Source organism: Epinephelus lanceolatus, chromosome 18 (assembly GCF_041903045.1).
Source record: "Epinephelus lanceolatus isolate andai-2023 chromosome 18, ASM4190304v1, whole genome shotgun sequence".
Lineage (NCBI taxonomy): Eukaryota > Metazoa > Chordata > Actinopteri > Perciformes > Serranidae > Epinephelus > Epinephelus lanceolatus.
In genome coordinates, this window is record NC_135751.1 from 39,469,661 (window position 1) to 39,492,620 (window position 22,960).

General features: G+C 44.0%; 1 protein-coding gene across 1 annotated transcript; it reads left to right on the forward strand.

The window, feature by feature from the left end:
- The first annotated feature begins 490 nt into the window (after positions 1–490).
- Positions 491–22,580, forward strand: evplb (envoplakin b). The gene is made up of 22 exons (XM_033645155.2): positions 491–746; positions 7,134–7,233; positions 8,116–8,270; positions 8,469–8,592; positions 8,699–8,830; positions 10,484–10,525; positions 10,676–10,837; positions 11,120–11,227; positions 11,384–11,479; positions 11,574–11,684; positions 12,923–13,069; positions 13,169–13,323; positions 14,161–14,258; positions 14,406–14,578; positions 14,688–14,866; positions 16,155–16,293; positions 16,421–16,614; positions 17,349–17,499; positions 17,600–17,683; positions 17,780–17,917; positions 18,042–18,134; positions 18,248–22,580. Exons 1-22 carry the CDS (start codon positions 706–708, stop codon positions 21,737–21,739), a joined length of 6,114 nt encoding a protein of 2,037 aa, XP_033501046.2. The 5' UTR covers positions 491–705; the 3' UTR covers positions 21,740–22,580.
- Positions 22,581–22,960: the final 380 nt, after the last annotated feature.

Here is a 22,960-nt window from a genome sequence, read left to right on the forward strand (position 1 = left end):
AGATTCTCTACTCTCTCTTTAACCTCTCTGAAACACCTTTGTCACCACGTAGCTTATACTAACTAATAGAAAATTAGACATTCCCTTGTCATGTCTAATTGAACAAAGGGAGCGAGCGCTACTAATGATCCTGATCTGCCGCCATGGACTAGTTCTCCTGCATTCCTACACAACCATACACGTGGAAACAGTGAGTGCTTTATAATGCCCTGCCTCGTCCTGTGCTGCATGGAGCTGATAACAGAGCAGCAGCTGTTTCAGGTCCAGAGACCGTTTCTGCAGGGGAAATAAAACACTCAGAAACTGCAGATAAACTCATTGAAGAATTTTTTAAAGTGTGATATCAAGAAAATAAAGAGCCTCTTTCAGGGTTCATCAGTTGTTTCCTGATCGTGCATTTAAAATTTGAACACAAAAGTGTTTGACTGAACACACTGAAGGAAAAGCTCCAGGAGCATTAAGTCAGACTGTGAAGCCACAGGAGCGTGGAACAGGTCCGCCCGGTCTGCTCCTCTGCTGCTTTTACTGACGACACACCTGTTGGCCTGGGAGGAGCTGAGACAGGTGAACGCTCCTTAACTGAGAGGGGACACGCCACAAGAGACAAGTCGGAGTGAGAGGAAAGAGGAGAGGAGAGGAGTGAGGAGTTGGAAGAAACACACTCGGACTCAAATTACAAGAAACAGGCCCGGACAGTCTGCCAAGATGTCGAACAAAAAGGAATACAGTCCTGTTAAGATCAGCAAGTGAGTGCAGTCACCTTTCTGTGTGTGTGTGTGTGTGTGTGTGTGTGTGTGTCAGGTAGCCTTATGTTACTGTCCCTTCTCTTGTCCACTCTTTCACTGCCGCACGCTGTGTGTTTCTTCCTGGAGGGCTGACCTGAAATCTGCTTCCTGTTGCATGCAGGCTTTTTTTAACCACTTATGTTTGCACAGTGTTTTATTTCCCGGTCACTGCAGTGAACCACAGGTGCTGTATAAAAAACAATGATCTGTGTTAAATACAAATATCTGTTCATTCATTCTTTACTCTGATAATACCGCTGTGTTACTAACTTCACATGTCGAGCACACTTCATTGACCGTCTTCTCGTCACCCGAACTGACCTTCTCTCAACAACAGGCCATTTATTGGTATCTTTGCCCAAGGGGTGTATCTTGAAAGTTTACTGACTCACTGAATCCATTTCTCTCAGTAGGCCAGTGTTCTGACTCATTAAGCTGACAGGTCAACAGTGTGCCTTTAATGCTCTAATCCAGTTGAGACAGTATAGGGTGTGCAGCTTGTTTTTACTGCGATGTGGTGGAGCCACTGTTTGTTTGAGTAGAGGAGTGATCACTTTTACGAAGTGACACATTGCAGTTAATGTGTGGACTATGAGGAGAGTTTGAAATTGCACAACTCCCATCCCGCTCCTCTCGAAGTGACTAAGTGGGTGTTTATCTCCTATCGCTGCAACATGTCACCCAGGGGGGACACATGCTGCGCTCCTTCACGGCGGGGCGTGCCACGCAGCCAGAGACTTGAGATTGTTTGACAGAAGGCAGGACTGGCTGAGGGAGTGACAGGGCCGGGTCTCTGCTGCTGCTGCGAGTCCTGTTTGTCAGAGACACTTGAGCTTGAATGGAAGCCAGTGAGTCAGTGTATAATGTGGTTAATGGCTCACCTGATATTCACGGCTGAATATTCATGATTGTGGCATGAAGCAACTCTGTGTGTTTATGATGTCGCTGCCAGCAATGAATGAAGTCGCCCACATGTTTGCAGCAGAGGTGTGGACTTGAGTCAGACCTAAGTCATCAGTCTGATTACTTTAGACCAGGCCAGCACGGTAGCGCCCAAAACCACATTTCCTCTAATGGCCACTTGTGGCTTGCTCCAAGAGCGAGTCAATCTCCATAGCCCCCATGTTAAAATACAAGCTGGCTCTCATTCTGAAGTCGTCAAATACCGCTGATTTCTCAGTGATTTTGGCGTAAGACACCGACGCCAAACACCAAGCACCTTTCGCTGCGGTGTAATACACCACCGGGCAGCAACAGTTTGTGGCTGTATGGAACCTTTTGTGGTGTTATGATACGCCATCGGTCAGCCTGGTGGCACCTGTCTCAGCAGTATGAGACGTAGGCAGGTGGCATCAGCTCATAACACAGCTGGACGGCATCAGTTCAAAATGCTGCCAGTAAGGACGTAATATAACGAGCTGGAAAGTCCCTATAGGGTGGACGGGAGCAGGAGGGGTGGTGGATGAATCCAACAAACCCTGGACTTTCACCTGTTCACTTCCTGTATAAATGTTGAGCCAAACCATGATGTTTTTTCCTAAACCTAACCACGCTTTTATTGATGTCCCAGCATTGGTTGTGGCATCCCAGAACATCAACAGCAGATGCAGACAGACACCTAGCATGTAATATGTGGACGTGAAAGTCCACTGACAAAGCGGCGATATGTGACGACTTTGGAGAGCGTGTTGCAACTTTACAGCGGAAATAAACATGTTTACTGGCTGGTACAAAAAAATGGTTTTGTTCTCTATAGCTAATTTCCCCTTTCATGAACTGTATAACTCAGCCGTTTACATTTTAATAATGTAAACACATAATTAAAGGCGGGCCACTTTGAGTGACAGAATCTCTGTCGATAGTGGCCTTGGCCTCTCAGTCAGATCCACCCCTCGCTCGTCCACAGCTCCACCATCTCGCCCAATCATAGTCACTTCTGGCTCCAAAAAAGATGGCGGCAGCTGTAATGCTGAATTTGAGGCTTTAAAATGAGAGTCCACAAACCAGTGGGTGAAGTCACAGTAGCTACGTCCATTACTTATACAGTCTATGCTTTCGACTCAATGACAAGATTAAAAAAAGACTTGCAACTCAACTTGGACTTTAACACCAATGACTCGTGCCTTCACTTGGAGCCTTTTGACTTGAAAATACTTGATAGCTTCCCCCCAAACCAGAAGATTAAAAAGTATGTTATTTAAATTAAGTGCCAAGAATCAGTCCATTTCCTGAATCGACTAACATTAATGCCATCGAGTCGACACTTAATAACCCAGATGTACTTTGCTTGAACCAATCAGACAGCATCCAGTCAAGTTGCAGGAACCATGAAGAACTAACATGACGTTATTGAGCGCCATGTGGAAAAAATGATAACAAAGATAAATTCCTATGCGAACAAAAACTACACAGTGGTCAACAAAGAACAAACTGCAGTGTGCAAACATGGGAGGATGAAAATTACAGACGAACAACTTCCATCAAACACACATAACAAACACATTTTTGAAGCATTGAACATTTTAGTAATTTTGATATATTACCCTGTTGTTAAAATGACATTATGGTTGGTGAAGAGCACATTATGACTTGTTTAGGATTTGAAACCCAAAGTTTAAGACTTGGGACTTGACTCAGGACTTGTCAGTGCAAAGACTTGAATCTTACTTGTGACTTGCAAAACAAAGACTTGGTCCCACTTCTGGTTTGCAGCAGAGATAAGAGCCTGTTTGAGTGAAGGAGCAGTCAGTCAGTGTTGGGCAGTCGTGAACTAGATGGAATTAAACCAGCAGTTTAACTAGATTTTCAGTAGCTTGCTGGTTGCTCAACTACATTCACATTCTTGTTGTGATTCAAGTAGTTATATGACTTTTTGTGTCGTTTACTGAAACTACAAACAATCTTAGCTCATTAAAGGAAATGATTTTGTATTTTACCATTACTGCTCGACGAGTCCCATCCCCTTTGTCTTTAATCCTGACTGATGTGAAGGCATGTCCGGGCAATGAACTCATCAGGTAGAAGTTGTAACTAACCTTGAGTATATTGGGTCTCACCTAATAGCCCAATAAGTATTGATTACTGATAGCTATTGACAAATGCTGAGAGAGGTTGTTGATGCTATTTTAGAAGTTACCTGACTACTGAGTCATCCTGCTTGGTGCATCCCCTCCTCCTGGACTCTAGTGGACGTCGTCTACAAAACCAAAGCTAACATTTCCCATTTAATTTTTTTTGTTTATGACCTGTCAATAAGTGGGCACTTTTTGCAAAAACCCAGTTGAGTGGGATTTTTTGTATTATACTTGGTTATAATTTCTTACACTGTCAATATGATAATTTCAAAAAGCAGTTTGAACTCCAGGTAGCTTAAGTAAACCAAACTACATTCCTCCCAAGGGTAGCGTTGCTGTAGTTCAACTTCTTCCAGTGTGAAGTAATTAATAGTTGTAAAACTGTGCACTCAGAGTGGCTTCAGCATGTCAACACTGGAGAAGGAAGTGCTCAGATCTTATACTTAAGTAAAAGTACTGATGTAATTACAAGTAAAAGTCCCGCATTGAAAATGTTACTTAAATAAAAGTAGAGTGAGAAAAATGTACTCGAAGTTTCAAACGTAAAGCTGCATAAAGATTTCTCCTGTGAGTGTCATACATAGTGCCATTAGGTTACTCGTGCTAATGTCTAAGCTGCAGTTTGTTGTTGTACTTGGTTCAAGTTCAAGTAATATTGAAGTAATGGCTATTTTAAGTCCAGATTAACTCCTTATTGATTGATTGGTTTATAAAAATTGTGAAGTCTTAGGGCTGCTGTGGAACTGCACCTACTTAGGGCAACAAAAAATTTATCTTGGGTGCATCTGTACAACTGAAAGTACAGCAGAGGAGATGCCAGCCTCTCAAATGTGAGGATTTGTTACCAGTGCTGGTCTGGTCTATTTGGTATGACAAAACAAGCAGTGGGTAGGTGCAACTTTTGGATCTGGGTAATTGTGACTGGCGTTTTTCACAATTGTTTATAAAGGACAGCAGAGGAGATAGCTGCACACCAATGCAACTGGGCTGCACAGCCACACAAAGGTTCAGAGGCTGAGATCAATGCAAAAAAAATGTCAATTTAATTAGGACATTTGTGCACAAATATAAGGGTGAATAAAAACAGCAGCAAATGTTTCAGTCTTTGACTATCATCAATGCAGACTGTAATGTTTGCTGCTGTTTTTATTCACCTTTTATTATTTTTCACACTTTGAGCACCCTTCTTTTTGTGCACGGATGTCCTAAATAAATTGTCATTTTTTGCACTCTGAACCTTTGTGTGGCTGTGCAGCCCAGTTGCATTGGTGTGCAGGTATCTCCTCTGCTGTCCTTTATAAAAGTTGTCTAAAACGGCTGTCACAATTACTCAGATCCAAAATTTGCATCTACCTAATACTTATTTTGAAGTCCAGACCTCAAAAATGAAAGTAAAAAATGAAAAGAAATGAAATTATTTTAATTTATTAAAAGGAATGGTAGCACATCCTCACATTTGAGAAGCTGGAACTATAAAATTTGGGCATTCTTACACAAGAAAATGACTTAAACAATCTTTAAAGTAGTTTTTCTGTCAGTTGGCTCAATGATTAATGGACTCGTGGTGTCAGCTTTCCATAGACGTAGGTTCTTGAACATGTGCATTGGTCTCCCTGCCCAGTAAAAACAAGAATGTAGCAGAGGACTTTTATTTTTATTTTATGAAATTAGAGACATTGCCACCTTAAATCGGTGGCAACCAATTCACCAAAAGGTAGTAAATTAAGTGTTTGATGCTCACATTTTCTTGTCGGAGGACCCCTAAGCCCTGTGATGGTCTGGTGACCTGTCCAGTATGTACCCCACCTCTTGCCCAGTGTCAGCTGGGATAGACTCCAGAAATGAATGACTGACTCCCAACCCACCATTCCATATGTACACCTTCCAATGTTGAAACAAAACCTACACTACTGGCTTGATGTGAATATGCTGTTGGTTGGTTTAGCATCATACTTTTTAAGGATTTAAATATCTCACAAAAGAGACTATAACAAGTAACTAAAGATGTCAAATAAATGAAGTGAAGTGAAATATTTCCAGCTGAATTGTAGTGGAATAGAATTATGATGCGTCATGAGAAGAACAAGTCAAGTAAAGGACAAGTACTTCAAGTTAGTTGTGAAGTACAGTACCTGACTGGATGGTTGCATTCCACCACTGGGAGCAATAAAAAGAACAGCAGGAAGTACTCCGCCCACTATGAGCCACAGTGTCTGACTACAACTGTCACTGCTTCACTGGAAATTAATGACACCAGTCACTTGACAAGAGCTGAGTACCACAGTGTGACACTTCGTCTCAGCAGGAATGTCTCTGTCACACACCGACAACATTCCTGACCACTAATGGGAGGGGACGGGGGTGACAACTCCCCCCCTCCTCTACAGCGTGTCCCCTTGGGTGCTGATCCGGGTGTGTCAGAATAAATAGTTGGTGTTCATATCACAGCGGAGGAGGAACGACAGAACAAACACACAGACAGCACAAACAGGTCTGCAGAGAGCGTTCTTGAGTGACATGCCAGTGAGGGATTGTGTCAAGCAGGTGGAGGAATCTTCCTTGTTCGTTCACACCTGAAACTTTAAGTCAGAAGTCAAACTGTCAAGTTGAGGTACAAAAGCAGCTCTCCTAATGTGACTGTGCGTGTCTTTCCTCTCACCTGTAGAGCTATTTATCAGTCTAGTGTTGGAGATATCAGCTGCAGAGATGTCTGCCTTCTCTCCAGTATAATGGAACTAGATGACACTCAGCTTGTGTTGCTCAAAGCGCCAAAAATATAAATCTGAAAAACTCAACAGCAATGTCTCTTTCTAGAAATAATGACCCGGTTACTCAGGACGATCCACAGACCTTAGTGTGAGCAGTTTCATGTAGGAACTATTTTCTGTCTACCAAACTACACCCAGCGACCATGTCACTGTGCAGAAGGAAGCGTGCATCTACTGCTAGCTCACCTAGCACCACTGAGCTAGCTAACGTTACAGCTCAGACAAAGAGGACGCCATTGATGTTTACATCTCGCTCTCTCTCGTTCTACTCCGCTACATTTACATTACTGCAAAGGTAAAAATGATACCCACAAAAACAGCTGGTCAACCTCTAAAATCTGGTGCACATATAGACTGAACAAACCAACCGTATATAAGCATGAAAGCAGATTTTTCCTGATGAAGTTATTTAAGCACAAAAACCAAAAAGAGTATGTCCTCCTTACTTTCTACTCGTACTGATGACTTTTGAGGATGTTGACCATCATCTGTCTGTTCGTACACAGGACTCAGGCCACCGATCTGGCTGTGGTGATTTCTCGCATGCAGAAGAATGCAGACCAAGTAGAGAAGAATATCCTGTCGTCAGAGCAGCTACTGAGTGAGGTAAGATACAGCCACGTGATTTTTATTTTGTTTTGGAGCCTATGTTTTTTGCGAAATTCGTTATTTTTATAGAATAAACATTACAGGGTCCATCCCTGTAAATAAAGTGGTATTAAAACAAGCTTTGGAAGGAAAACCACCAGAACTAATGCTATGTCATTAATCAGCATGTTCAGTGCTCCAAACCAACTTTAAAGAACACTTAAACCCACGAAAATGACCATCAATTACTCGCCACGTGTTGGAAGAGAACTTTGTTTTTCTCACATGTCTCCACAATGAACGAAGAATCCAAAAAAGGTGAATTGTCTTCATGAATTTAAGTCATTGAGGGCCATGTTTTAAATCAGCAAAACTATATAAAAACATCCGTTTACACACTCTCACACAACTCGAGCAGTACAATCCAAGTCTTATTTATCCAGTTGCTCAGTTCTTCACAAACACATACACACATGCGCACTTGCCCAGGCACACTTCACTGGCTGTGCATGAGACATCGAAATGTTTCACTGAAAATGCATGTGTTTGTGAAGTACTGAGCGTACGACTGGATGAATGAGACTTGGATTATACTGCTTGAGCTGTGTGAGAGTTTACAAAGTCATGTTGATATCTAGTTGTTAAACATGGCCTGCCTTTACCTCAATTCATGAAGAATTTTCTCAGTTTTTGAATTCTCCGTCCACCGTGGAGGCATGCGAGAAAAAACAATGTATTCCTCATAAATTCAAAGTTACACACTTTAAATAACTGATATACAAATGGTCATTTCTGAAGTTTCCCTGTAAAACTTAACAAAACTTAAAGCTTTTTCAAGATCAGATAAGCCCTGAAACACGTGATTGTTGAAGTATTTTCTGTGCGTGTGTGTGTGTGTAGGACACAGAGCGTGATAGGAAGAAGCTGCCCCTGATCCACCAGAGGGAGAATGCAGACAACCTGGCGGAGGCTGAGGGGCTGCTGAAGGATCTCTTTATGGACGTTGACAAAGCCAAGAGGCTGCAGCACCCGCAGGCCGCCGAGATAGAGCGAGAGTGAGTTTATCCTGGAGTGTCACAGACAGACACACACAGGCACGCATACCAACGGACACACCTAAAACTTGCTGCGTGGCATACCATCAAGACGTGCTCGCCACAAAATGTCATTTCCACATTCCCTTTTACTGCTCAACACACCCATCTACTTACCAGTGACTGAAACTCCTCCGTGTCTGCTCTCCCCTTTCACAGTGTGAAAAACCTCCATGATCGCTGGGTGAAGGACTGTGCCATCTACAGGGAACTATATGCCCTGCCACTAGTTTTGGACCCGAAACAAAAGATCGGCTGGGGTCCTCTGCTGGATGAAAAACTGGTCGGTTTGAGCTTTGTCAATTTTGGCTTTTAGTAGATAAACATCTTTGTAGTTAGTAAGAGTCACAGGCTAAGCAGTCCCTGATTAGTATCACTGTGATTTACAGAAACAGCTGAAGGCAGACGCCTATGGCCCCAATCTGATCGATGTAGAGAAGCAGATAGCAGCACACAACATCCTGCACCAGGAGATTGAGGCCTACAGCGACCAGCTGCAGCCCAGCACCACCACTTCACAGGTAACAGCACAAAACAAACAGACATTCACTCTGCAGGACCATGGAGGGATTACTGAACGGGCCTACTGGGCACAGGCCCAAGGGCCCAAAGCGTCAGGGGCCCATGGGCCTTCACCTGCAAAATGTTACTCAAATTAGCACATATCAACCATGGAGAATCTCAAAATGACCACCATGAGACACAAAACGGCTACAAAGCAACGCAAAAGACAACACATTCTCACTCCAACCTCGTCACATACTGACGTTTGGTCATGAACTTTCCACGTCCACCTATGTCCTTGTCCCGCCGCGTTTCCCTGTGACACTGCTGGGCATCATTAAACTATGAGTGCAACCGGCTGCATATCATGCCGGCATTAAAGGATGCCTTTTCCCGTTGGTTTCTGACACCGCAAGTCACTGCCTGAGGGCCGGATTTCGACAACTCAGCCACCATGTAACAGGGATGGTAAATAGTTATTACTGCGATGTTATGGCATTGTTACTGTTTGTCCAGAAAGCACTACTGACACGTTATATATCAGTGGTTCCCAACTGGTGGGTCGCGGTCCAAAAGTGGGTCATGGGTCCATTCTAAATGGACTGCAAGCGACTTGCAAATGTCTCGTTTGTGTAAAACACACTGAAGTATAGTGAATGCCGGCACTGAGCTTTTATTTTGAAGCGCTGTTTCCTGCTGGAGAGTGAGTGACTAATGAACAGCTACTTAAGAGAGACAGCAACAACCTCGCCGACATGGCCAATGCTGAATATATTTAAGCGTGTGGACTTTGAACGACTTAGGAGAAATCTGGACCCTGTGTCTGGACCAGGTGGGAACCACTGTTATATATATCACACTAGAGGCTGATGCTATTGTGCTATGTGTCACGCCCGTCAGGCCTCTTTTGATTCTGCACTGCAGGGATGCTGTGTAAAATCACACACTGGAGCAGCCTGATGCTGCTGTTGTTTGGTTCTGTGTAGAAATGCAAAGCAGGCTTGAAGAAGGGAGTTCGAAGCGGCTGTATAGCCTGATCTCTGCGCAGTGAAGGAAATGTGGCGGCAGGACACAGCTGTGACAAGAAAGAGGAACAGGTTGCACAGAATCCTGTCATTACTGCGATAGCTCATGTTTAACAGGTCAGATAGTAATATTCAGGCGTACAGCTCCGCCCCTTCATGCAGCTGTGATGCCAAATGAAAGACAGGGAGGAAGTGATGACAGTCAGACAGGTAACTCCAATGGAGAGAGGCAAAGGGAAATGTGACTTTTCATTTTGTCACGTATTGTGAGTTTTCGAAACAAATTGATCAGTAAGACGCATCTGAATCAGTGGGCAAGGTTTGTATGTGTGACGATTTTCTTTGGATGACGGATTAAAAATCGGAAAAAAACAGTCTCAGTTTGCAAAGGCCTTGACTGACACAATTTAACTACAAAGAGACACAAAATGATCAAAAAACACACAAAATGACCTCAAAGAGACGCAAAACAACAACAAGAAGCAAAAGCACCACACAGTCTGTGTGTCTTGCTCCTATGTAGAAGAGGTGGTGAGGCCATTTGCATATCTGTGCCCAGGGGCCCATCGTCTCATAATCTGCCAATGTGCAGGACGTCATGCAGGATGATTCATTTACCTGTTTCTTCTTCATCTTTGTCTGTAGGAGCAGTACGACGCCCTCAAAGAGAAATATGCCAACCTTTACGTGAGTTACTTTCTTTACACTTGTTGACTTTTAGGGTTCAATGTGCGACTTGTGTTATTAGAAAAAGTTCAGTTAAGTTCAGATGGACGTGTATATGGGGATGTGTGTATGTAATGTGTTAACCTTGCATGCACATTGTGTGTTCTGCAGGAGAGCTCCCAGCAGAGACGCAACCACCTGGCCTCTCTGTACGAGTACGTGCAGAGCTGCAGTAAGGAGCTGGTCTACCTGTCGGGCCAGCAGGAGAGGATCCTCAACAGAGACTGGAGTGATCGCATGACCGACCCCCCAGGCGTCCGCATGGAGTATGAGGTGAGGGGGTGATGTCATTATTGTCTGATTATAATGTCCCAGCTCATTGTCTTGTGATCAGACAAAGGTGCAGGGCGGAGAGATTTGGGAAAGAAGGACATTAAAACTTTGTTTGTCAACTTGCCTTGAAGCATATTCCTTTAGGGGCCAGTCACACCGGCTCAGGACCAGACTGGTGTAACCAGTATCGTACATGTTTAACCGCTGGGGTAATTTAAATACTTGAAACACTCTGTCATGTGTCCTACATATCACCTGTGTTGTTTCTGTTTATACACACAGAAATTCAAAAACAATGGACTTCTGGCGCATGAGAGTGAGATCAACAAGCTGCAGGAGGAAGGAGAGCGTCTCATTGAATCCAAACATCCTGGCAGCTCAACAGTAAAGGTGCAGCTATGTCAGACTTTAAAAATATATCTGTGTGATAACTGAGATAAATCATCACAGTGCCCAAGATGACAAAGGACTTCTTTTGTTCAAATAAACTGAAACTGGTTGGGATGAACATGATTTTAAATGAACTGAGGCGAATGTCTTCATCAGGCACACAGAGACGCTGTACAGGCCGAGTGGCAAGCCTTCCTCAACCTGTGTCTAGCACAGGAGACACACCTGGACAACATTGAAGACTACAAGAAGGTAGAGAGCCTCTGAATGCACCACACTATGATAGACTGTTCTTGTTTGATATCAGCCGGCTTGTTGTTAAGAAGTGAATGTTTGTCTGATGCAGTTCCAGCTGGATGCAGAGACGTTGTCCGAGTCCCTGGACAGGCTCAGTTCCACCATGGACCCAAAGTCTCTGGCTGAAAAGAGCAACCCTGAAGTCCTGTTGGCGCTGGAGGTACAACAGTGTTTTTCAAAACTCAGCGTTTCTGTGCAGCTGTAGAAAGTCTTTAAGAGTTTGGAAATGTTGCAAAAGCCTGTTGGGTTCAGTGATTTAAGAAAGTAATAGCCGGGTCTGTATTTTTTACAGTGTAATAAATATGACCTCAGAATTTCCTCTGTGACAAAGAGGAGAGACGCACCTTGTTTATTTCTACAAGTTTCAGTACTCTGGTCGGTCACCGCCTGTGCTAACTTACAGTATTTGTTTAGTCATTACAGTTTGCAGAGGTCCTTTCCAAGAAGCAGGTTTACTGAGTTATTAGGATATTTTTGAGTGAAAACCCAGAACAGGCCAGTATGTATTAAACTTCTTTAAGCATGGTCTGAACCAGTGGTTCCCAACTGGTCCGGCCATGGGGTCCATTTTTCTCTTTGTTCATTAGTTCAATGTGCACATATATTCAGCATCATATCATCAAGCTAGTTTTCTGTGTCCATCAAGTAGCTGTCCATTAGTCACTCACTCCACAGCAGGAAACAGCACTTTAAAATAAAAGCTCTGTGCTGAAAATTCACTGTCCTTAAAACTAAAGTGTAGTTTTTTACAAAATTGACATGTCTGCGACCCACTTTCAGACTTCGACTCACCAGTCTGGAAACACAGATTCAGAGATGGAGAGAAAATGTTGCTCATACTTTAGCCCTCTGCTAACCAGAGCTAAAGGCTAACAGCTGCGGCTTCAGTCATACACAGGTTAGACCTGGTGCTGCTGCTGTGACACCTGGCACTGGGGGTTTGTGCTGGCTGAATTCGTGCCACTACAGCCGCTGATCAGATGTCTGTGTCATAAGCTGCTGCCTGCTCTCCTCCTGCGAAGCAATCCACAGCGGCAGGAAGTGAAGTAGAGGGACTAGCTGGATAATTATTGTCTCATTTGTGATCTGATAAAAAGGCAGAGAGCAGGGCAAGGAGGGGCCAAGCAAATGAGCTGCCTGCAACTCTATAATGAAATAAGATTAAATAAATCAATCAATAAGAAACACTGGGTTACTGTATGAAGTGCGTGCATATACTCATGGTTGTTTGGTGGGAAGGGATTAGGAAAGAGAGCTGCATCAAATTCAGATGGGCCTTTTCTTCCTTTTCCAGATTTCTCCCTCCGACAGCTTTAATAAAAAATGCTAATGTCGGGGATTAGCATTATATCCTTGCTTATTTGTGTTGGCTCTGTTCTAATTTAACAATCCCCTCAGGGAGATGAACCAGCAGTGAAGAGGAACGAGCAGCGCCTGGCTGCCCTCAAGGAGCTCAGCAGCAGCGTCGTGCCTCTGAAGCTACGCCGAATGCGGCCCAGCAAACCCACCACTGTAGTGTCCCTGTGTGACTGGGCCGATGAAGATGTAGGACGATCAGCATTTAATTTAATTTAATTATTTTATATAAAAACATAATTTCCTGTGACAAAAAAGGCAAAACATCATGTTCTCTGTGTGTTTCAGGACACAGTGAGGCGTGGTGAGGTGCTAAACCTCAAGTCCAACGCCGACAATAAGAACTGGGAGCTTCAGACCAACAGCGGGAGGATCAGGACTCTCCCTGGTGCATGTTTCATGGTCCCACCACCCGATGCTGAGGCCCTGGACAAAGTTAACAGGTACAGAGTGCAAACTGACCACTCACAGTACACCCTTAGAAATAAAGGTGCTAACAAGAACCACATAGGGTTCTTTGACTTGTCCCTATAGGAGAGCCCTTTTTGCATCCTGGTGGAACCTTTTATAAAGGTTTATAAACCTTTGGTTTGGGCATGAAAGGCTTTTATAAAACCTTTTATACCCCTCTCCATTAAATAAGCACAGGTTCTTGAACCGGTTCTATAACGGATGGAAGGTTACCTCCTGGATATTACTTGGCTGGCTGAGTAACCCTTTAGATATCACTCCAGTTAGAGAGTATGGTGGAGACTTAAAACACCTATTTTGAAAGGAAATAACTTGGGTCGAGGCATCTGATGCAGGCGTCTTTGTACTAACGGTGGAATGAATAGTGTTTGCAGTGGTCTGCAAAAAAAATTACAAACAACATACAGGATTTAGGGAAATAATGAGCCCTATACAGAAATAATATCAAAGTAAATGGTAAATGGACCTGCACTTGTATAGTGCCTTTCTAGTCATCTGACCAGTCAAGCGCCTTTTTACACTACGAGTGACATTCACCCATTCACACTCACACACATGAACACACTGGTGTCCAAGGCTGCCATGCAGGGTGCCACCTGCCACTCAGTTTTTAACACACTTACACACCGATGGAACAGCCACCAGGAGCAATTTGAGGTTCAGTATCTTGTTCAAGGGTACTTCGACATGCAGACTGGAGGATAAAACCTCAGCCATTCAGGAGGAACTTTCTTGGAATCTATATATGAGTGTATATTTATGTGTGTGTGTGTGTGTGTGTGTGTGTGTGTGTATGTGTGTGTGCTCAGTCTCGAGAGAGCGCTGAACGACCTGAAGAGCAATAGATCTGCACTCATGGCCTCCTTGAAGAGCCCCACTGTGGAGGTGGTCCGGCCTCAGAAGGCAGGTGAGAAGAAAATCATTCAAAAAGGACACTCATATTTTCTCCTCCTTGGCTAAAAGACCATGAAAGAGTCTTTGATGGGATGAGATTGATGAGATTTGGTTTTACCCAACATTTCATTGTACAGTTATTGTCTTTGCTTGTCCTCAGTTGCTGTTCAAAGTGCTCCAGAGGATCCCAGAGCTGCAGAGCTTGCCAAGGAACTAGACAGGATCAACCAAGCCCTGGATCGGAGCGAAAAAGAAATCCTGAGTCGACTCAGAGCTCCGCTGGACAACCGCAACCCCACACAAGACCTGACAAACAGGCTGCAAGACCACGAGGTAAACATGAACATTATGCTTTGATGATATGACATAAATTACAGTGTCGTTGTCTCAGCATGTTCATGTCTTGTTGTTATCTGTAACACCATATCACTTTGCCCTCCAGAAATCTGCTCAGACTGTAAGAAAGCTGGAGTCTGAGAAGTCTGCGGTTCAGAGAGAGATGGAGCCTATTTTGGCCAATAAGCCCCTGGGACCCACCGCCTCCATCCTGCCCCTTAAACTCAGCACAGCCAACAACAAGCTCGATGACCTCAACACCCTCATTGATCTTTATAATAAAAAGTAAGAATCAGTGAAATCATAGCTGCTCAGTTCAATACGCTCAGCATTTTTGCTAACTTGCTAACAGTGGCTAATGTTAGCAAATATTGCTTACAATCATAAACTGTATAAAATAATGGACGTAGCCACCGTAACACCACCAATTGTTTTGTGGACTCTCGTTTTAAAGTCTCGGGTTTGGTATTTTGGCCATTGCAATCTTGGATTTTTAGAGCCACAAGTGACCATATTTGGAGGGTGTAGATAACCCTAATGCTAGCTGCTAGCTTGGTTAGTACAGTGCATTTACAACTATGGTTGACTGTGATAATGCTAATGCATTTTGAAGCCTTGAGTTTGGTATTTTGGCCATAGCAATCTTGGATTTTTGGAGCCACAAGTGTTCATATTTTGGCAAGAAGGTTGAGATAACCCTAACACTAGCTGCTAGCTTGGTTAGCATGGTGCATTTACAGATATGGTTGACTGTGATAATGCAAATGCTATTGCTAATTGTTGTAAGTGTAAATTGACTTCATGAACAAAAAAACTCCCACATTGAAACAGAGAGAGCTATAGAGACAGAGGTGCTAATCCTTTGAAATGCTGTTATCTAATGTTTTTAGCTAGCTACAGGCATTTTGTTAGCATTTATCCTTTGGTTTTGCTCTCCAGTGAGTGTGGTTTTCAGAGAATGACACGTTGCTCTCGCCGTGGTAGCGCTTTTTCAACGGAGAGCACCCATCTGATACACAAAGCAATCACACCCTTAACTTTGCATAACTTAACCTTCATTAAAATGTAAATAGTAGAACTTTACAAAAATTCCCCCCATGTACAGTTGTCATGAATGATGAAATTACCTATGGTGACCAAAAACTGTTTCTTGTACCAGCTGTAAACATGTTTATTTCAGCTGTAAAGTTGGGCATTTTATCATGGGGGTCTATGGGGATTGACTCGCTCTTGGAGCCAGCCTCAAGTGGCCATTAGAGGAACTGCAGTTTTTAGCACTTCTTGTTGGCCTCCTTTTCCAGCCCTAGAGGTTGCCCCTATCCTATAACAAAGTTTGCAAACCTCATTACTCTTCTTTGTTATTGTTACGGTGGCTTAGCATCCACTGTTAAGCATAACAGTAGATTAACATTATCCCTTAATTGTCATTTCTGGCTGCTGTTTAACAAAAGTGACAAAGTTTCTTTCCATCAAATGCTCCCATATAGGCAAATGACATATCTACGAGTAGCTGCGCATTTTTATTTTGAAAAATTACGTTGATTTATTTTTGTGTTTCTATCCTCTCAACCAGAGCTACAGCCTCCATGTATTTGGAGAAGCAGAAGCAGAATGTGGAAGGCATCGTCTCTGGGTTTGAGGAGCAGCTAGCCAAAGATGGCACCATTCTTGATCAACCCAATGCCCTCCCGAGTCGCAACCAGCAGTTGCAGGTGTTGTACTTTATAATGCAACCAAGAAAAGTCAAAGATTTAACAGTTTTAGGATCAGCTCATCAAAGGTAATACATCGCCTAAAGAGATCCAAACCTGTTGTGTCCTTTCTCCTTATTCCAAACAGGCTATGTATAAAGATGTGGCCTCAAAGAAGGATGAGCTGAATAAACTAGGCAGAGACCTGGACCTGACAGCGCAAGCATGCAGCTCCCTGCAGCAAAGTTTCAATGAATACTGTCCTGACATTGGCCGTCAGGAGAATGAGGTGAAACAGCTGAAGAATCGTTACACAAATGTCAATAATCAGCTCCAGGAAAGGTGAGTGAAACATGATTCAGGAACTGTTATAACTGTTTATTACACGGCTCTATTAAATGCTGTATTCTGATTGGTCAGTAGCGGCATTCTGCGGTCTGATATTACTGTGTAATGACCGCTGCTAGTAGCAACGGTCATTACACACAGTTGCTATGTAGCCCAGCGTTGCTAGGGATGCTGCCCTGCAACACTGCAGCTGTCAAACAACTTCCGAGGGAAAAAACAAACAGAAGTGGCTGATTTTAACGGATGCCGCTGAAGAAAAAGAACACCTACGGACTTTCTCTGCCAAAAACAAAAGAAGACGGATTTGAATACACACTCGGCAGTCATGCTTAATGACATTTTACGCGAGTTTTATGCCTCGGTTCAGTCCACTAAGCCTGGGTGAGTACAAAACTTTCACCAAAAGTTGTCGAATCCGGTCGGTTTTAATGCACTTCGCAGAGGCAGACAACATTATTTATTTAACTGATAATTAGCCGTGTAATAAGCGGGATAATGTATAATGAGTCGGTGAATACTGGGAAAATAACTCCCGACAGGGGAATGAAAACCCCTCTGCTGCGCGTCGGAGTTCTATTCCCCTGTCGGGAGTTATTTTCCCAGTATTCACCGGCTCATTATACATTATCCCTTACATGTGTGTTTTTTACATCCTCACAAATATGTTTTTATCTAAAACTGGGAACATGTCATTGAAGATGAGGGATGTTTTTGATATTTCCCTTTAGGTCTGGTCTCGTAAAGGAAGCAGCCAATAAAAACCAAGATTTCCAGAATGCTGTTCAGTCACTGGATTTCTTCTTGGTCAATTTGCCTGATAATAAGATCAAACCCACTGATGATGTGGCGGAGATAACAGCCAAGCAGAAGTCTCAGAAGGTGAGTGGAAGCATTTCTTCACATAGGTTCGATTGACTTCAACTTCAATATACAAACTAACTCAAGTCTGTGTGTTTTTTGGATTACATGTCTTGTTTAGAGAGTGCTGGAGGACATCAACAAGAAATTAGGTGATTTAGATCGAGTCAAGAATCTTTCCCGTGATCTGCAGAGTGTCTTGAATGTGAGTTTGCAAAATATGAGTGTCCCCATTTACAGTTGATTAGATAAGCCCCTCCAAGTACATAAACCTTTGATGTTTCAATATATTCTCTCTCAGGAGTATGATCTCCGGTCAAACTCCTACCGTGGCACTCTGATTGATAGCGATGAAGATGACGATGATGACGATGATGATGATGAGCCGGTCCCAAAGAAACGTCAAACTTACACTATGGCTCAGGCTGTACAGAGAAAGGTACACTTATAAACAATCGCCCAAAGACAGCTAAGAACTTGTGACAATTCTCTTCTTTATCTGCAAATTTTCACTCTGCTGTCTTCAATTTCCAAACTCATTTTACCCTCTGCTTCTACTACAGGAGAAAGATCTACTGAACCTTTTCTCTGAGGTGTCTGCAGAAAACGACCAGCTACTCAACCAGTTGGAGACGACAAAGAACATTAAGGCCAGGGTATGATATTATTGAATCAAAATAACATCAACATCCACTCAAGTAATAGTAGAATAATTCCTGGTGATCCCTCCCAAAATTATCATTTCCTTTGTCCTTTTCTTCATGTGCAGAATGAAGAGAAAGTTAGTCAGGTGGTGGTCAGTCAACAGCTGCAGTTACAGAGCCAGAAGAAGGACCTGGAGGAGAGTGACAGTCTGAAAAGAGATTTAAATGAGGAGATTGAAAGGCGCTTACATGCTGAAAGAGACCTGGAAACATACCGTAACAGGTTTGTGTCTCTGAGGAGTAGGAGAGGAGTGGAGAGGTTGGAGGAGAAGGAGGTGGTGCAGTACTATCGTGACCCCAAACTGGAGGTGGAACTACAGTCCCTGCGAAAAAAGATCCAGGATGAGGCAGTGAAGAGGTCAAGAACCAATGCAGAGATAGAAGTCATCAATCAAAGGATTATCAAATTGGAAACACAGCTGATGCAAATTGAACCCAGACTGGTGACCAAGGTTCTGACTGAATATGAGAAAGACCCGCAGCTTGACAGAGAAGCTGTCAGGATCAGAGAAGAGATGCAAAGGATACGACTGGAGCTAGACACAAGAGATACTGAAAAAATTCATGTGAAAAATGAGCTTACGGTTCTGTCTCAGCAGAAACCAAAAATCAGGGAGAAGGTTGTTAAGAAAGAAGTGGTGAGGCTCGAAAAGGATCCAGAGATGCTGAAAGCTGTTCTCACATTCCAGAGTAACATCGCAGAGGAAGAGCTCCAGTGCAAGACGCTCAATGATAGAATTTTTAGTGTAAGGAGCGAGATAAACACACTAGAGATGGTCATTCCCACCATCCAACCCAAGGTAGTCAGCAAGGTGGTGAAGCAAGTACAGCAAGATCCAGAAACTGTGGAAGAGGCGAAGAAACTTCGAATTGCCTTGGAGGAGGAGAAAGATGAGAATGCTATCTTGATGAAGGACCTGACCACCCTTCAGCTGCGTTATGGTGAGGTGGAGAAGATCAGGCCTAAAGTCGAGGTCAAGGAGATCATCAATGAGATCTACAGAGTTGATCCCGAGACAGAAGTTGAGTTGGTACGTCTGAGGAAAGAGCTGCAAGATTGCGGCGTTAACCGTACAGAACTGGAGAAAGAAGTCAAGTTGCTGATGACAACTCTGACCACCCTGCGTGCTCAGAAACCCAAAGTGGAGTACAAGGAGGTGACCCAAGAGGTGATCAAAGAGGAGAAAAGCCCAGAGGTCACCAGGGAATTGCAAAGGCTATCCAACCAAGTTTCCCGGCTGCAAGTCAACTATGAAAGCATCCTAGAGCTGCTGACGCACCTACGTAAAGAAAGAGATGAGCTGAAAGCTGAAAAATCCAAGGTGGAGACCAAGCTGGTCAATAAAGAGCTCATCAAATATGAGAATGATCCTCTTCTTGAGAAAGAGGCTGACAGCCTTCGGAGGAGTGTAAGAGAAGAGATTCACCAACGCCGCAGTGTGGAGGAGTTGCTCTTTGACCTCCAGAACCAATACATTGTCCTTGAAAGGCAGAAGCCAGAGGAGAAGATTGTTATGCAGGAGGTGGTGCGTCTTCAGAAAGACCCCAAGCAGATCGTGGAGCATGACAAGTTGAACAAGAATCTGGATGATGAAATGAAAACCCGTAGGAAGCTTGAATTAGAGGTCAGACAGCTCAGAGGCCTGATTCAAGAAAAAGAGAGTACCATAGCTCAGATGGACGATCGTCAGAAGAAGATTCAAGTAGAGTCCGAGCTCAGGCAGATCAAAATGCGCATTCTGGAACTGGAAAATGCTCCGCCACCCGTTGAGGAAAAGATTGTCATTGAGGAGGTCCTGAAAGTAGAGAGGGACCCTAAGCTGGAAAAACTAACTGATGGCTTACGCACAGACATGGAGACTGAGAGCACAAATATCAGTCGTCTAGAGAGAGAAATCCGCAACCTGAGGCTCAAGTTGGAAATTCTGCAAAAGGAGAAGTCACTTGAGAAGGTGGTTTACAGAGAAGTGGTGCGTGTAGAGAAAGACCCGGCAGTAGAGGCTGAAAGAGAACATCTAAGAGAGCTTGTAGCGCACGAGAGGAACCTCAGACGTGAACAAGAGGCCAACACTCAGAACATCCAAATCAAAATTACCCACGTACAGACATCAAAGTCTGTGACTACTAAGGAGGAGACCACTCTCATTGCCAACAGAGATGCTCTGCAGAGAGAGAAGGAGGATCTCCTCAGACAGCTCAAATTGTTAGAGTCTCAGAGACAGAACATCAGCATAACCTTCCAGCAACAGTCCAAGCTGATGAGTGAGAGAAACCAGTTGCTACGGCAGAGAAGTCTTAAGACATCCTCTGAAATACAACGGCTGGAGAAAGAAATCCTCAATGAAAAAGACAAAATACACCAGAGAGATGTACTCATCCTCGAGCTGCTGAACAGCGTCAAGAAAGAGGACCAAACTGAAACTCACACCAGGGAGACAAACCTTTCCACGAGGATCACCATCCTGGATCCAGAAACCGGTAAAGACATGTCTCCCTATGATGCCTACTTGCAGGGGCTAATTGATCGCAACCACTACATTCACCTGTCAGAGCTGGAGTGCGACTGGGAGGAAATAACTTCAACTGGTCCAGATGGGGATACTACAATTCTGCAAGATCGCAAAAGTGGGAAGCAGTACTCTATCAAGGATGCCCTGAGGGCTGGTCGTATGACCCAGTATGACCTGCAGCGCTACAAGGATGGGAAACTATCCATCGCTGAGTTTGCGCTCCTTGTTGCAGGGGAAACCAGAACACCTGTTGTTCCTCCAATACCAATACCAATTCCAAAGTCACCCACCAGACCTCCCCCAGCCTCTCCTTTGAACTCCATGCCACCCTCCCTGAGGACCTCCTACCCCAGCCTCAACAGTCAGCACAGTGGCAGTACAAGCAACCTCAGTACTTCAGGAGGTGAAGAGCATTTCCCCATCTCTGGTATTTTGGACACCACCACTGACAGCCGCATGTCTGTTAGAAGTGCCATGACCCGCAAACTCATTGACCCCGACACTGCTTTGAAGCTGCTGGAGGCACAAGCAGCCTGCGGGGGAATCGTCGATCTCACCAAAAAGGACAAACTGTCCGTCCACAAGGCAGCTGAACGCGGTCTCATCGACACAAGTGACATGTACAAGCTTCTGAACGCCCAGAAGGCCTTCACTGGAGTCGAGGACCCCGTGACCAAGGAGCGTCTGGCAGTGGGACAGGCTGCACAGAAAGGGTTTATTCCCAAAGAAAATGCCAAGAGGTACATGGAGGCACAATATCTGACCGGTGGGTTTGTGAATCCTTCTAAAGCTGGCCGCCTCAGTGTCAAAGATGCTCTCGCCAGTAATATTATTGACAGCACAACAGCTGATGAGCTACAAAATGAGGCTTCCTACACGAAAGAGCTGGTAGACCCCATCACCAAAGAGAATATATCATACAAGCAGGCGATGGATCGGTGTAAGAGAGATGTCAGCACAGGGCTCCTGCTGCTTCCTGCAGCCTCTACTGATGCTGCAAGTGCCCCGTCATACTCAAACTATCGTTTCAGCTCTTCCTACAAATAATCTAGATGTGAAGTTTAGGATGTTTTACTTGCTGCAGCAACTGGTGCTGGAGGGTGTGTGATAACGCTAAGTGATCCATAGGGCTGACCCGAATCCTTTAAAGCCTTGAAGCTGCAATCGTCGCCATGGTAACTGACGTCCAAATCCTTATTTTAATGCTTAGTTTTTTGTTTTGTTTTTTTCATCTGTAAACTGGCGGAAGAAGCCGAAATGAGCAGTCTTTGACCCCCGTTTCAACCAATTAAATTGTGACGTGGAAAAGGATCAGGTGAGACGAATTGCGGACAGGTATGTGCGGCTGGCAACTGTAGTGAATTGCTTGCGTTGTGTCTTGTGATGCTGTGTGACCCGCGGAGTTTCAAGTTATTAATAACTTTCAGAAACATTGTGTGCAATAGTCCACCTTCTCTTTCCTCTCTGTATCATTCTTCCTCACACACACAGCAGCACCAAGTCCTGCTAAAGTCGCGTTAGGTTCGGGTGGTTGATTACTGTATATGAGTATGATTGATTACTATTACCCCTCCCCCTCGCCCAAGTTCCCATCAAGTCAATTCGAAGCTTTGAATATTTGCGAATAATCAGTGCAGCTTCAAAGCCCCAAAAATGATATTCGGGACAGCCCTACTGATTCATGTAAAGATAAAAATGAAATGTTCGTACACTTGTTGAAAACACTGTGGGGGAAAAAAACATTCTTGGTGGAACTGTACATGTGGATCTGCTTTTTTTCAGTGCTATTTTTGGGTCTGCTGTAAAAATGAGGAACATGTTTGTTTTATATGCTAAATTGTTTTTCAGTGCTCTCAAGCAAAATCCTCATTAAACTCTACAAGCCTCACTTTTTTTTCGGTCTTGTTATTTTAAATATTATCAGTAAATTCATCACAAACGTGTGTAAGTTGAATCAATTTGATATATATAGTAGACGAGCTTTGGGGTGTTCACAGCATGTGGAACAATGTTGACAAACATAGATTTATCAGTTGGGACTTGGTGTTACAATCCCTGGAGTTTCAGCCCGCTTCATGCCAGAGCATAGGTGTGACGTGACCACAGGGCAGAGCCACCCCCTCACACATCGTCAGTTGTGCACCTCAACATCATTGGGTGTTTCAGTCTTTATCGCAAGACACCCTCTGTTGAGGGAGGCCCACCACAGGCTGATCAGGCCTGGGTGTGTGTCAGAAGGTTGGTTCCTCCATGGTCACCTAGGGGCCC

Bases quoted from the DNA above. Each gene is read 5' to 3' on its own strand.
- evplb (XM_033645155.2), top strand. From the start codon at position 706: ATGTCGAACAAAAAGGAATACAGTCCTGTTAAGATCAGCAA. The intron at 8,271-8,468 runs GTGAGTTTATCC...CCCCTTTCACAG, and splicing joins GCCGCCGAGATAGAGCGAGA to TGTGAAAAACCTCCATGATC. The intron at 17,684-17,779 runs GTGAGTTTGCAA...ATTCTCTCTCAG, and splicing joins ATCTGCAGAGTGTCTTGAAT to GAGTATGATCTCCGGTCAAA.